Source organism: Hyla sarda, chromosome 11 (assembly GCF_029499605.1).
Source record: "Hyla sarda isolate aHylSar1 chromosome 11, aHylSar1.hap1, whole genome shotgun sequence".
NCBI lineage: Eukaryota > Metazoa > Chordata > Amphibia > Anura > Hylidae > Hyla > Hyla sarda.
The window spans coordinates 100,327,132-100,343,446 of record NC_079199.1 but is presented as its reverse complement, the minus strand read 5'-3'; the positions used below and the strand labels follow the sequence as shown (position 1 = coordinate 100,343,446).

Sequence of the window (16,315 nt, the reverse complement as noted above, 5' to 3'; positions counted from 1 at the left end):
TTTTTCCTACTCTGGACAGTTCTTAAAATGGACAGAGGTGTCAGCGGAGAGCACTGTGCTTGTGATGTCAGCAGAGAGCTCTGTGTTCCAAAAAGAATTTCCTCTGTAGTATTCAGCAGCTAATAAGTACTGGAAGGATTAAGATATTTTAATATAAGTAATTTACAAATCTAGACAAAAAAAGGGGCACGTACGTGCACTCACCGCAAGGCAGAAACGATCGGGTCTGGAAGTCCGGTCACGGCATAGGCGCTGGTGTGTGGCGCTCAGAGGCCTCCGGCCGGAAGATGCACGCACTTACGTGCGAAACTGCCGGCGTAGCCTCCGAGCGCCACACACCAGCGCCTATGCCGTGACCGGACTTCCAGACCCGATCGTTTCTGCCTTGCAGTGAGTGCACGTACGTACCCCTTTTTTTTGTCTAGATTTGTAAATTACTTATATTAAAATATCTTAATCCTTCCAGTACTTATTAGCTGCTGAATACTACAGAGGAAATTCTTTTTGGAACACAGAGCTCTCTGCTGAGTGCTCTCCTTTTTTCTCTGCTTTTTTGGATTGTTAATTTACAAATCTGTTTAACTTTCTGGCACCAGTTGATAAAAAAAAAAAATCTAAGTTTTCCACCGGAGAACTCCTTTAAACATATTCATCATATTCATGACCTGTATATACGGTAATAAACCTTCTACAAACCTACAAAAAATTCAGCAAAATGTGGATAAAATCTCAAAACAAGATTTCGGGGGGGGGGGGGGGGGGGTCGATCAACAACAAAAATAACAAGAAGCTGTACAGTTACCATCAGGTTTATATTCAGTTGTTATTATTACAATATACTCTGACAAAAATAGAATTTCATCTCATATCAATACGACAAAAAACATCTCCCTGTACTGTAACCATTTGCTAACATTTCAGCACTAGTTATATACAATTGGTCCGGTCCTGCTCGCGTGTTTGGGTGGGAAGTGATGGAGATGTGGCGGAACAAAGGAGAAAAAGTGCTAAAAAGGGCTGAAAATATAATGTAGAGAGGAAATGGTGGATACAAGAATGTGTACGTGACAGACCCCGGATGACTCCACCATGAAAGCGCTCACGTTCTTGGCCTATAACAACGTGTAGACTACTACTTCATGGTGATTTATCATGTACCCGCTAAACTACCTGCTGAAAGGGATTACTCCTTAGGCTAGGTTCAGACTACGGAATCTCCGGGAAGAAAATTTCCGCCCGGAGATTCCGAGTGCGGCCATCGCTGACTGAATCAGTCGGCGCTAGGACCGCACGGACACTGCAGTCTCCAATAGACTGCAATGTGTTCCGTGCGGATTTCCGCCTGAAGAAAGAACAACGCCTTTCTTCAGGCGGAAATTTCCAAGCGGATTTTCCGTTCACAAATTCCGAAGTGTGAATTTGTGAACGGAAAACCATTCACTACAACTATACATTTTAGCAAGCGGAATTTCCACCTGCAATTTCAAAGCGGAATTGCAGGCGGAAATTCCGTAGTCTGAACCAAGCCTTAGAGTCTTTGATGCCCATGTTTTCACAATTGGGGACCATGCTTATGGAAACCCATGAATGTTATCTTCTGACTTGTCTGGACGGTAGATCATAAAATGGTAACACTTAAAAGGGGTACTCCATTGTAAAAATATTTTTTTTTTAATCTACTGGTGCCAGAAAGTTAAACAGATTTGTAAATTACTTCTATAAAAAAAAAAAATCTTAATCCCTCCAGTACTTATCAGCTGCTGTATAATCCACAGGAAGTTCTTTTCTCTTTGAATCTCCTTTCTTTCTGACCACAGTGCTCTCTGCTGACACCTCTGTCCATGTAAAGGAACTGTCCAGAGCAGGATAGGTTCGCTATGGGGATTTGCTCCTGACATGGACAGAGGTGTCAGCAGAGAGAATTGTGTCCAGACAGAAAGGAAATTCAAAGATAAAAGAACTTCCTGTGGATCATACAGCAGCTGATAAGTACTGGAAGGATTAAGTTTTTTTTTAATAGAAGTAATTTACAAATCTGTTTAACTTTCTGGCACCAGTTGATTCAAAAATTAAAATGTTTTCCAGTGGAGTACCCCTTTAACTCCACCTTAAGGGAGAATTATGCTGAAAAACGTATCCCCTATCCAAAGGATAGGGAAGAAGTATTGGATTGCAAGGGGGTCCAACCGCTGGGATCCCACCCCCCCCCATGATCTTCTGAATGGGTCCCCAGCTCTCCCCCGTAACGGAGCATGTCAACTCCCGCATGGAGCACCGGCTGACAGGCCCCCTCAAGGAATCTCTATGGGAGAGCATTTCGGCAATCTCTTACTCTCCCATAAAGATAGGGGGAGTGTCTGCCGTTACTTCATGTGGGGGTTGACACACCCCCTTCCCAGGGAGAGCCAGGGTCCTGTTCAGAAGGTTTCGGTGGGGGTACCAGCAGATTGCCCTCTTGTGATCTACAGCTCATCTCCTATCCTTTGGACATGATATCTCCTTTTTTGGATTGGTTATTCACTCCAAATCTTCCTGTAGCCCCAGCCTAACACACATTTGCTAAAAAAGGCTTTCATGTTGGAGCACCAAGGCCATTTCCATGAACAGTCAACAGTGGACTCTTGTGATGGAGGCTGCCATTTTGTACAACAATGGCAGTGGTCCCCAACCGATTTCTCAAGGCCCACCAACATTTTCTTTTTTTCCAGTTCCTCCATTGGAAAAGAATAGGAAAAATTCCAATCCTGGACTGTTGTTGGGCCTGAAGGACCGGGTTAGGGACCTCTAGGGAACCTGGGCTATACATGCTCTCTATAGACATCACTGAGAATAGACAGAGAAAAAAAACAAGGCTGTTGTGTGAACAAAATATTCCACATTTTATCTCAAATCATTTTCTTACTCTTATCCATTTTTGGATCCAATATGAAGTCAATCTACAAAATGGCCGCCTCCGTCTTACTGCAACAGATGGATATCAGTTATATTCTTTATGGAATTTATTAATGTAAATGTGTGGGTAATTTGCAATATCTGGCAAGATCATGAGGATGCATACTATCACCATGAGTGGATCATAAGGGGACCATCTTCTTTCTGACCCGTAACCAGTTTGGTTTTTATGGTCCATCCGCAAACCAGAAATCTTTTCCCCTGACCATTGGTTCTTGAGTTGATCTTCCACAGAGAATCGGAACTTGCAACCCTTTATTTATTTTTTTGGACCACAAGGTGGTGGAAATGATGTCTTCAAGATGTCATGAGGTAGGCATGAAAAGTGAATCTTGGGTGACTTCAAAATGGAGTCCCATATGGACAATGGTTGTGACAGCTGCCCTGTCCCATCAGAAGCTGGCAAGACATCTCCACCAACTTCCTTGCATCATTTTTGTCTTGAGATGCCGAGACAATTTTAGAAGACACCTAACCATCTCCCAAGCATGGGAAGAACATACACGCTTGTCTACAAAATTTGGTATTATTATTACCATATAGAAGAAAAAAGTAACGGAGCACTCACCCGGTCATAGATCCCCAGCTAGCAGCTCGTTATCGACGTATGGTCATCTCTTGGCAGGGAGGCGGTAGATGGTACATGGGGCGTTCAGACACCGGCCACGGATCGTATCACGCCATCTGGCGCTTCGTCAGGCCGCACGTGCGGCCTGACAAAGCGCCAGGTGGCTTGATATGGTCACCAGTGTCTGAACTCCCCCCGTACCATCTACCACCTCCCTGCCAAGAGATGACCATACATCGGTAACGATCTGCCAGCTGGGGAATCTATGACCGGGTGAGTGCTCCGTTACTTTTTTCTTCTGTATGGTATTTTCTTGGAGTAACTATATTTCATGTGAGCACCTCCCGAAATCCCGGTTACGTAACAGCCTGTCCTATTTATGGCTACCTAGCGAGCAGTAGCAGTTAAAGGTCCAGTGCTGATTCAAAACCTATTTTCTCTGTTGATGTTTGGTATTATTATGGTGTCTGGTGGAATAAGCCAACTTGTGTATGTATGTGAGGAACGGTCATGTCCTTCCATAAGCAAGAAATTCAGATAGTTGACCTTAGGAAAGGAAGCTGAACATAAAACACATGCTATAGGGCTACTCTGCACCTTTTTTATTTTCTTCTAAGATAGAGCCCAACTGCTCCTCAAGAAGGTAGTCTACTCTTGTAGGTGGCCTTGGTAAAAGAATCATGTGAGATATCTGAAGCTCATCCTTCAATAACCAAACCATATAGGACCACAAAAAGTTTCTTCGTGCAGTGTAACACCTACTTCTAACTGACCTTAAAGGGGTATTCCGGCCTTAGACATCTTACCCCCTATCTAAAGGATAGAGGATAAGATGTCTGATCGTGAGGGACCCGCTATCAAACATCTTATCCCCTATCCTTTGGATAGGGGATAAGATGTCTAAGGCCGGAATACCCCTTTATAGACCCCACTGAGGGGTTGGTTAGGACATTTCCGGAGTTATGCCCAGACCAAGATTTATTGACAACTTTGTACGATCCTATACAAAGCATATTTAAGCAGGTTGAAATAATGGAAACCCTATTTATATTTCTGGACCCTGGTGGGCTATAGACACGGACAACATATGTATGTTTTACTATTCTAAAAAGGGCTTCGACCCCTAATACTGCATCTGTCTGAGAGTGTAAATGTGTGATACTACATAATGATGCACACTGGGAATTTAAATTTAACCTTATAACTGATCAGAAAACACCAATCTGATATTATAAACATAAGTTGAGTAGGCAGCCATTTTGTATGTGAATATGAGGCTGGTCTACAGCATCGCAATAACTGATGGGACTTAAAAGGGGTACTCAGCCCCTAGACATCTTATCCCCTATCTAAAGGATAGGGCATAAGATGTCTGATCGTGGGGGTCCCGCTGCTGGGGTCCCCCGCGATCTTGGCTGTGGCACCCCAGACATCCGGTGCATGATGTGAACTTCGCTCTGTGCCGGATGATTGGCAATGCAGGGCGGAGGTTCGTGACATCACGACCATGCCCTCTAAATGCAAGTCTATGGGAGGGGGTCACGAGTCTCCGACGCTGCACCCAATGCTCTAAACAAATGCCGGCTGGAAACTTAGGCCAGGGAAATTTGGGGACATTTGGTTACACAAACATTAAATTGGGTCAGCAGCAATTTGAAAGGGCCACCTTCCTTGGAAACATTGCATGGGTTGATTCTGGCACTGTAGCTCATCCTTACCCAAGTGAATCTCCAATACCGGAGACAGTAATGGACAAGATTGGTGGTGTTTTGTTAGAGAAAAAAAAACTTTAAAAATTCTCTGGTGGCAGCTCCTCGAGAACAATGGGATTAGCCGCCTGAAATCCAACACGCATAACCCTTCTCTTGCCCGACATCATTCGTTGAAAAAGTCAGGATGCCCCATACACATTGGATTGTGGACCAGTCACCAAAAATCTGAGGGTTTAACTGACTTTGGTGGTACTGGACAACAATCTTAGCCGTATAGGGGCCTCCCATATAAGGGCAGATGTTGAGGGGTTAGGCATGTTGGTTTTCTATTTGTTGTCAGAGAAGTCTGGGATCGTCTTTCTCCAGTCTCCCCATTTGAAACACGTGCCTGTGTATAAGATGTCTGATCACGGGGGTCCATCCCGCACCCGGCATTCTAAACAGGACGTCACACCACACCCCCTCGTGACATCACGCCACGCCCCCTCCATTCATGTCTATGGGAAGTGGCTTGACAGCCGTCACGCCCCCTCCCATAGACATGAATGCAGGGGGCGTGGCGTGACCTCACATCTCCGGCCATGAAAACCCAGCGTTCTTAACATAAAGGAAGGTTAGAAAAGCGGTCGGCACACAACTAAGCGTACGGCCAGCTTAAGACTCAAAAGATCTGATAAAATCTGGATTTTACCATGTTGCATAGCTTCTGGCTCTTAGTCAGTGACTATTTTTAAGATGTCCATACACTTTAGTCAGAAGTCATTTGAACTTGTCTGCCTTAGCCTACTTTTTAATGTGTATGGGGTCCTCACACTCTGATAGATAAGGTCCAGCAAGACAGAAGGGTTGGCCAAATTGGATTTTAATTACCCAACTCTTCTGTTCTCCAATGGAAAAGCCACCACCATGGTTCTCCTCTCCATTCACAACACATGAACGTTGAGCCTTGCCGAACGTTCATGTATATGAGGAAATTGAGAAATAGGTGTTAAACAAATAATTCGGCTATTGAAGGTGTTTGACCACCAAGGATCATTTTCAACCAGAAAGCAAAATTTTTTGACACTTTGAAAGTGACAATCTGTCGTAGGGCACAATAGATCCATTCAGGTGGGTGAGACAATGTTATCTAGTTCTAAAGGCATGGCACAACTGGTTGTCCATGGGTTGGAAGATGGTCGATGGTAGACCTTTACAGGGGTACTCCACCCACAGGATAGGGGATAAGATGTCTGATCGTGGGGTCCCGCTGCTGAGACCAACCTCGCCCCCCCCCCCCCCCCCCACGATCTCCGTGCAGCATCCGGCATTCTACATTCTAAACAGCATGTTTAGAGCGCTGGGATCCCAACATCCGGACCCCCGCGATCAGACATCTTATCCCCTTGGATAGGGGATACAATGTCAGAGAACTGAGTCCCCCTTTAATGTCTATGGCCAATACACCCATAGGGTCCTACTTTTGGAGCAATTTCATACATATATTTTCTCTGCTGGATTCAAATGGCCAATAGATCGATGGAGGGACTCTGGCTGTATTCTGCTCCATACTGGTTCCATGCATGAGGTGGTTCTTATGAAAAACGCTTCTGGCTAATGGTTATTCATGATCATATATAAAAGAATACTATAAAATCTGTCTCCTATAGAATTTTATGCCTTTTGATGGCGCGAGATGAATGACTGAAGAATGGAAGTGCATGGAAGAATAAAACCATATACAGATAGGAGGCGGTGTAACACTCCAACAATCTCCCTCCCCCGACACCCCCAAAAAGCATCTCAGTGGTGGATATCAAAGACCCAATGGTCAGGAAACTGAAGGGAAAAGCATACACGGAGACTTTGGTAAGTAACCACACTTTTAAAAAGCAAGATATCATTTTTAAACATATCAGTGCATACTTCTTATATGAAAATATACACAATTATATTTCATTGTCAAGAAAAAAAAAATAAACTAATGAAAAACAAAAAAATAAAACATTAAAAACAAAAGAAAAGCGAACCAGCCAAACACAATATATTAGCTATTTTTTGTTTAAATTTTAAACGCTACAATTTTGTTGAGGTTACATCTTTTTGTCTTTTTTTTTTTGTATTATTTTTTGGTGTTTTTTTTTGTAAATATTACTTCATGCATTTTACACCTTTTTTTTAGCCTTTTGAGAATAAATATGCTCCTTTTTTTTTTTTCTTTTTTTTAACATTTTCTTCACTCTTCTAAAAACTGCAGCATTTAACTTGTAATTGTTTTTTTGTTTTTTTTGTGTCGTGCAAGTTTCTGCCACACCCCTTAATAAAATGAGGAAAATAAAATGGAAAAAAAAAAAAAAAATTAACCAAAAACAAAAAATAAAATAAAACTGAACAATAATATCTACTCTACAGAACGCAAATTTACGAATATAAAAAAATATTCACAATGTAACTGTCAACAGCACAAATGAGCACAAGAAATAATATTAAAAATCAGAAACAAATATTTATACAGATAAAAACAGGGTGCGGGAAGTATATATATATATATATTTTGTTTTGTTTTTTAAAGATTGTCATTTGTTTTCCTTGTCTTGAAAATGAATGAGTTTTCATTTACATGTGTGAAAAAAAACTAAAATTGATTCTCTAAGAACCTGATTGAGTTGCCAAGGGCCCATTCAAATCATCTAACGTCCATGTGATGCCATAACAGCCGGCTGTGCCGAAAATAAACCAATTTTTATTAATAATTTTTTGTCTTTTTGGTGGTTTTGACTGCATAATTTTGCTGTTTCTTTTTGTATTTTTTTGTTTTTTATTTGAATTTAAAATTTGTGTTGGTATTTTATAATGATTTTTTTTTATTCTATAAGCAAACGAAAAGATTCTAAAATAGAGAATTTTTTTTTTTTACTGAGAATTTGTTAGAATTGGAAGAAAAAAATATGAAAATTAAAAAATTGTTTAGTTAATTTTTAAAAAAATTCTTTTCAAGTATAGATGGGTGTATGCTAAAGTGGGTACAGCAAGGTATGAAGAAGTCTTGCTTATTGTTCATACCGCTTTTATACCTGCCAGAATATTTGGATATTTTATCAACTGGATGGGTTGGATGGGACACTAGTTCCTAAAAAAAAATGTGTAAGAGTATAGGCAACATGGTAGAAATTAATAATTAAAAAAAATTTAATTAAAAAAAAAAAAATATATATATATATATATATTTATATATATTAATTCTGATACTACTATTGAAAGAAGCCTACATTACTTATGGAGAGCAGAGTACTAGCAATGTACTATGGGAAAAAAAATGCAAATTGTACAAATGTACAAGAATAAAGAAAACTCTCTTGCTAGTGTCCCCTATTAGAGATAGCTACCCTGTAAGCCTTATACTATTACTGGGAACATTAGCAAAGCCAGATATCCCCCTGTAGACCGATTTTTTGGGGAGAAGTCCTATTGGCAATGCTCCATGGGAAAAAAATATGTAAATTAGCTCTTTTACAAAAAAGCAAGAAAACTCATACCTATTAAATGGAAGATAGGTGGCCAAGGAACGATTCAGGATTTGGGGTACCGGCACTCCTAAAGTCAGTGTTCCCCAACCAGCGTGCCTCCAGCTGTTGCAAAACTACAACTCCCAGCATGCCCGGACAGCCGATGGCTGTCCGGGCATGCTGGGGGTTGTAGTTTTGCAACAGCTGGAGGCATACTGGTTGGGAGACCACACCTTAAGGAGATCAGCCGATTATGGAGTCTTTGTAGCAATGCTCCGTGGGAAAAAAAAAAAATGCAAATTAGCTCTCCCCAAGGTAAACAATTCTAACAAAACAGCAACAAAAATATCGTCAGTTTTCGATAGGTGGCAGTGTCTGTCAGGTGTCCTGACCGGGCAATGAGCGGGCTGCTATGGATGTGTACCTGGACCCCTAGTCAAATTTAACCCTTTAATTCCAAGCCGGGAAACGGCTTTGAATATAAAAAGATCTAATATGATTTCACTTCCGAATTTAGAGTGTTGGGGGGGGGGGGGGGGGTTAGATGGGCTATGGCATCTCTCTTGCAGTCATACTGCCTTTTACACGTTAGAAATTCCCATTCTCGCCTGTAATGCGACCCGGAAATCCTGTGCTGGGGTGGGAGTGAAATCATACACTGAGCTTTTTTTCCTCCAAAATTAAGAAAACCGCATCTAAAAGAATAAATATATATATGTATATATTATATATATTTCTTGTTTTGTTTTTTTTATTTTTTATTAATTTTTTTTGTAATTTTTTTTTTCTCTCTCTCTCTTTTAAAAAGGCATTGTCTGCATTATGATAGAGCTCCATGGCTTGCGGAGGTGGCGGCGTGGTGGTGGCGGGAGGGTATGGGTTGACAGTGCAGTCACAGTTTTTTTGTTTTTTTTTTCTTAAAAGATATGTCTACATAGCTTGATCTCTGGACGGTCCCGTCTGTGTTTTTTCTTTTCTTTTTCGTCTCACCGGTGAATGGTGGGAAGATGGCGGCTTTCTTTTTTTCTCTCTCTCTCCGTGGTGAAGATCCCAATAATCTACCCGGTTTCTTTACAATTGATTAAAAAAAAAAAAAAAAGACCCCATTGAAAAGTTCCATGAAGCAGCGAGGAATTCAATTTTCCAGTTTGTCAAGAGGGCCGCTGCTGCTCCGTCCGACGGCCATTTTGGACTTACCGTTTCGTGAATGCCGAAAAAATAAAAAATAATAATTATAATAATAATAATAAAATCAGAGTCTGCAGCTTCCCTTTCAAGCAACCCAGTAATAGACGGTGAAAGCTGCCCCCCACCCCAATTGGCGGGTGGCCCCATGGACAGATCTCTTGGGATAAGCAGAGCGGGGTGAGGCGGTGAGCAAGTGTACGGAGGGCAGTGGCGAAGATTGACTTTAGCAGCTGTGGTCGACGAAACAACAAGGTAAGCGGTGGGCTTTGGAGGGCTGGAGTTGTAGTCAGCGTAGGTTTGTAAATGCAGCCATGGAGTCCCACGTCCTCTGCAGACATTGCCTGAAGCGCTGGACTAGGAAGAACACCTACCAAATACTAAAGCTATATCTCAGGCAGTTAATGATAGGTTCCCACCCTACAGCATTAAACCTCACTGGTGACTAGCTCCCGTCTGCCTATCCCTCTCCCGGTCAGCACCTCATCCCCGTAAGAATGAGGCGAGGGGGGGGGGGGACGGATGTGCGGAGCAGTTATGTTACCCATGCGTCGAGCCGCATGCGTTTTACGGACGGGCTCTCCCCTTCCGTGTCACCCGAAGGTCTCAGCAGCCCGAGCGTGGTGGTGTAGTCGGCCCTGCCGTCATCCCTGTCGTTGCCCTCGAAGGAGCTTGCGTTGCTGCTGAGGCTGTCGACGGGAGAGCGGCCGGTGGCGTCGTGCCGGGCCTGGTGAGAGTACGACGTCAGAGGGGTGCCCGTGTTCCGTTCGCGGTTGGGAGATGGGGGTTCCTTCTTGATGTTGATGTTGGGGTTGGTGTTGACCGTCAGCGTGGCGGTGTGTGAGAGCTGTCCGCTGGATCTGTATGAGAGAAAAACAAACAAAAAAACAAGCATTAAAATAATGTCTTTAAAGGGGTACTCCGGTGGGAAAAAAAAAATTCTTAATCAACTGGTGCCAGAAATTTAAACAGATTTGTAAATTACTTCTATTAAAAAATCTTAATCCTTCCAGTACTTATTAGCTTCTGAATACTACAGAGGAAATTATTTTCTTTTTGGAACACAGAGCTCTCTGCTGACATCACGAGCACAGTGCTCTCTGCTGACATCTCTGTCCATAGCAGCATATGTTTTCTATGGGGATTTTCTCCTACTCTGGACAGTTCTTAAAATGGACAGAGATGTCAGCAGAGAGCACTGTGCTCGTGATGTCAGCAGAGAGATCTGTGTTACAAAAAGAAAAGAATTTCCTCTGTAGTATTCAGCAGCTAATAAGTACTGGAAGGATTAAGATTTTTTTAAAGAAGTTTTACAAATCTGTTCTGGCAACTTTCTGGCACCAGTTGATTTAAAAAAAATAATAATAATAATAATAATTTTAAAAAAATTTCCACCGGAGTACCCATGGTCTCTAACTAGAATTCCTATAGGATAAAGGTGGTCACATGACTACATTGCTGTCAGGTGGTGTTAGCTATATCCCACCCAAGAGGAGTCCAAGTGTCATAAAGGGGTTCTCCAGCTTTAAATAACAAAACAAAACAAAAAAAATAAACCCTTTCAACAGAATAGGGCAGTGACTTCCAACCAGGGTGCCTCTAGCTGTTGCAAAACTACAACTCCCAGCCTTCGGCTGTCTGGGCATGCTGGGAGTTGTAGTTTTGCAACAGCTATAGGCACCCTGTTTGGGAAACACTGGGATAGGAAATAAGTGTTTGGGTGCTTCCATAGAGACTTATCCCCTATTTGGTGGATAGGGGATACATTTTTACAAAGCTAGAGTAACCCTTTAAGATGACCATACACATTACATAAGGAATCTCTAATGTGTATGGTGTCCTCCAGGAACAGGCATTGTGGATTTCAACTGCCTAATTATTATTTTTTTGTTCTTAAGGGAAATATAAGCCGCCATTCAGACAAGTCCAGCAGCGGCTTACCCCTCCTCTATTGAGGATACATGCATGCTAAGCCAAGCCAAGCGTGCATGGGTTGGATCAGATTGGAAAAGTTGGACATAACCTATAGTCCAGACTTTAGGTTATGTCCAATACCTTTTAAGGATAACTATAAAAAAAAACTTTACATGACAGAAATGTTTCGCTGAGCGATTTGCCCGTTCATTTCTGCTCAGGTCTCCCGGGAAAGCGATGAGCGCAACGTACAGATTAATAGAAATTCTTTAAGACTTTCCATAAGTCCGTGTACAGCGTGCCTGTCTTTCCAAAAAGCGTGCCTGTCTTTCCAAAAAGCGTGCCTGTCTTTCCAAAAAGCGTGCCTGTCTTTCCAAAAAAAGGAAACAATACGGAAACAGCCCTCAGCTGAACAATTTTGCCCATTTGTTTTAGTGATCAGTGGCGGGTTTGAGCACCCGGACCCCCCCCCCCACCACCACCACCAGAAATTTGTACCCCCAACACGGCAGCTGTCAAATAAAAATATGTCGGTGCAGAAATGACTGAAGTTCCGTCTCTGTGGGGTTTACGCTGAGAACGAGGATTTAACCCTCTTTACAGATTCGTAAAACTTGCAGAACCAGAAGAGAAGTGTCGAGTCATTGCTGCCCCTCCCGATTCGCCCAGTTTCCTCACTTGGCATACGAGGCACGAGAGCTCCGAAAGGGCAAAAGGTGACATTTAGTAAAAGCCAATAAAAAGGGGGCCGCTCCCGCTCTGCATTGCCCTATGTGAGGAGAAGACGTTCTCAGCGACACCCTCATCCGCCATGTTTTCTAATAAAACCGGGAGACTCCACCGATCTGTATCCTCTTCTGGGACATGCAGCCATGCGAGACATTAACTCATCGGCAGATCTGTCCATCCCTTACAGCCTACATCAGTGTTTCCCAACCAGGGTGCCTGCAGCTGTTGCAAAACTACAACTCTCAGCATGCCCGGACAGCCAACGGCTGTCCGGGCATGCTGAGAGTTGTAGTTTTGCAACAGCTGCAGGCACCCTGGTTGGGAAACACTGCCCTATAGTGTCTCACCCCACCTGTAGGGGGCAGCAGAGTGTGGATACTTACATCAGATTACTTAACGACACTGGAATCATCTGCTGCGCTTGGTGGTGGTGTTGTTGATGTTGTTGTTGCTGTTGTTGTTGCTGCTGTTGTTGTTGTTGGTGCTGTTGTTGCCAGGCGGACACGTTTCCTAGTGACAGGGCTCCCGGAGAGCTGAACGTGGAGAGCGAAGTTAAGTCCGCGCTGGTCAACTGGTAGTCTGCAAGACAAGAAAAGAAGGACTGGGTCAGATTGAGGCCTGCGGGGGGCGCCGTAGTTAGTTAAAGCTCCAGTCATAAAGTAGACATTTTCGGGGTCCGAGTGTTAAGAACCAGTCTGATGAGGAAGGTGTCTCTGAGACTCGGCCGGCCCCCATAGACTTGCACTGCAAGTCCGTTCTGGTCACGTGACACAGAGTTGGGAGAGAACGCGCTAAATGCACACTTCTCCCGCCTCGTTCTTGTGACCAGTCAGACCCTGACCTATAAGAACTCTTCATGTGTCTCAACCACACTGACAGTGCCGTTTAAAGGGGTATTCCACTGGAAAACAAATTTTTTTTTTAATCAACTGCTGCCAGAAAGTTTAACAGATTTGTAAATTACTTCAATTAAAAAAAATCTTAATCCTTCCAGTACTTTTCAGCTGTTGTATGATCCACAGGAAGTTCTTTTCTTTTTGAATTTTTCCTTTCTGTCTGACCACAGTGCTCTCTGCTGACACCTCTGTCCATATCAGGAACTGTCCGGAGCAGGAGAGGTTTGCTATGGGGATTTGCTTCTACTCTGGACAGTTCCTAAAATGGACAGAGGTGTCAGCAGAGAGCACTGTGGTCAGACAGAAAGGAAATTCAAAAAGAAAAGATTTGCAGCTCAGCACAATTCATTTTGTTGCAATACAAGATACAACCTATGTACAAGCGTGGCGCTGTTACTGGAAAAATACAGCCATTTTCTTTTAATTCTTTTAGTACTTAAAGGGGTACTCCACTGTAAAACGTTTATTTTTTTAATCAACTGGTGCCAGAAAGTTAAACAGATTTGTAAATTACTTCTATTTAAAAATCGTAATCCTTCCAGTACTTATCAGCTGCTGTATGCTGCACAGGAAGATCTTTTCTTTTTGGATTTCCTTTCTGCTGACACCTCTGTCCGTGTCAGGAGCTGTCCAGAGTAGGAGAAGTTCCTGACATGCACAGAGGTGTCAGCAGAGAGCACTGTGGTCAGACAGAAAGGAAATTCAAAAAGAAAAGAACTTCCTGTGGAGCAGGATAAGTACAGTTGATAAGTACTGGAAGGTTTAAGATTTTTAAATAGAAGTCATTTACAATCTGTTTAACTTTCTGGCACCAGTTGATTTAGAAATAAATGTTTTCCAGTGGAGTACCCCTTTAATCATAGTCTGAAAACTTCTAAGACCTTGTTCACACAGCATTTTACGGAGCACAATGGAAATAGGCGTCACAGTTTACTCCGTGACCCAGTTCTGCTTGTACGGCTGTAGTTTGTTGCAACGTATCAGTGTAGTTTAGGCTCTGTTCACGCTATTTTCGTAGCGTTCATACTCCTGACATATACCTTTGACCAGTGTTTCCAAACTAGCCTGCCTCCAGCTGTTGCAAAACTAAAACTCCCAGCATGCTAGGAGTTGTAGTCTTGCAACAGCCGGAGGCTCACTGGTGGTTGGGAAACACTGGCTTTGACATGTGTGTCACTGTATAGGCATACACTAGCATGTTGGGGCCATATGCTAGTGTGTGCCATGTTGGAGCGTACTATCCTGACATATGCCAAAGGACACACTGTTGGTAAAATTGGGTCAGTGGGGCCCTATGGACACGTTCAGTCCATATGCTGGGCATACAGGCCAAACATAATCTGACCAGAGCCTAAGCCTTACAGCCTGGAGCCACACAGAGGGGGGACTGCTTAGTTAAGATTCAGTGCGGCGCAGGTTTTTATTTACTTATTTTTTTATTTAATAATAATAATTGCTTTATTCATATAGCGCCAACATATTCCGCAGCACTGTACAAAGTCCCTGGTTTATCTGAGTCGGCTCTCACACCGGAGAAACAAGGAGAAATAAAAGCGAGCTGCCTCCTAATTGACGCGGCCGGAGACATAAACACGTGTAGGCTTTCTCATCCGTGACAGCAAGACACATGTGCTACAGGAAGGTCACCCGGGTCACCCTGCTCCCATTGCATAATGCTGGAGCCGGGCAGCAGAGGGCGCTATGGGCACGCCGCTCAACAAGCCATAGAGCTCTATTTCTTTTTTTTTTATCAAGACACATCTACATTGCCATCTCGAAAAAGCTGGGTCCTTGTGGGAGAGGGATAACGTGACTATCTGCAGATTGCAGCACCCGCTCTTCCTCCTCCTGGGTGTACGCAGTGTCACCCGTGTGTGAAGTTGTGATCTGGGTCTTGAACAAATCAAGTCTGTCCGGTTCTTATACGGGCGTGTGAGGGATCACGGTACCGTCAGCAAGAGCAAATATATATATATATATATATATATATATATATATACACACACATATATATATATTTCTATATATATCCCTCTATATATACACATATATATCTCTATCTATTATCTATCTATATATACCTCTCTCTCTCTCTCTCTATATATAGATAGATAGACACACACACACATATATATATATATATATATATATCCCTATAGATACCACTAGAGGAGTGTTTTCCAACTCTACTGCCTCCAGCTGTTGCAAAACTACAATTCCCAGCATGCCCGGACAGCCGTTGGCTGTCCGGGCATGCTGGGAATTGTAGTTTTGCAACAGCTGGAGGCACAATGGTTGGGAAAGACTGCACTAGATAATGCATTTGCCACCAGCAGCATCGGTGCCCTCTTTGATAATGAGTCTAGGGCTACATGGCAAATTTGGCTGGGTCACATGGCAAACGACTGCCATGTTGCACCGCCTGAGGTATGAACTGTGCTGCGTCGCAGCTAACGTAAGTGAACGGGGTTGTGTTTCAGCTCGCAAGTGGCCCCATGCTTGACCCCAACGGTTGCCAGAAATCCATCCGAGAAGGACTTCTAGGTCTAGGTCACATGACCCGAGTAGCAACAAAAGTCGCCATGTAGTCTTAGGCTCAGAGATGGACTTATAGGTCTAGTCACATGACCCGAGTAGCAGTAAAAGTCGCCATGTAGTCTTAGGCTCAGAGATGGACTTCTAGGTCTAGTCACATGACCCGAGTAGCAGTAAAAGTCGCCATGTAGTCTTAGGCTCAGAGATGGACTTCTAGGTCTAGTCACATGACCCGAGTAGCAGTAAAAGTCGCCATGTAGTCTTAGGCTCAGAGATGGACTTCTAGGTCTAGTCACATGACCCGAGTAGCAGTAAAAGTCGCCATGTAGTCTTAGGCTC

General features: G+C 43.1%; 1 protein-coding gene and 1 long non-coding RNA gene across 10 annotated transcripts in view; one reads left to right on the top strand and one right to left on the bottom strand.

The window, feature by feature from the left end:
- Window positions 1-16,315, top strand: part of LOC130295539 (uncharacterized) — an 84,616-nt gene that overhangs the window by 45,198 nt on the left and 23,103 nt on the right. The window contains exon 2 of one of the 2 annotated variants that reach the window (XR_008848893.1): window positions 6,882-8,453. The exons of the other annotated variant lie outside the window; for it this stretch is intronic. This is a non-coding gene — a long non-coding RNA (uncharacterized LOC130295539). Of the gene's footprint in view, window positions 1-6,881; window positions 8,454-16,315 lie in introns of those variants that run through there. 2 annotated transcript variants of the gene reach the window in all.
- MEF2D (myocyte enhancer factor 2D) overlaps window positions 8,920-16,315 on the bottom strand; it is a 211,149-nt gene continuing 203,753 nt past the window's right edge. For all 8 annotated transcript variants that reach the window (XM_056546376.1, XM_056546368.1, XM_056546372.1 and 5 more), the window contains 2 exons: window positions 12,929-13,124; window positions 8,920-10,762 (listed from right to left, as the gene is read on the bottom strand). In XM_056546376.1, coding sequence (XP_056402351.1) covers window positions 10,438-10,762; window positions 12,929-13,124 — 521 coding nt within the window. In that variant the 3' untranslated portion in view covers window positions 8,920-10,437. The remainder of the gene's footprint in view (window positions 10,763-12,928; window positions 13,125-16,315) is intronic.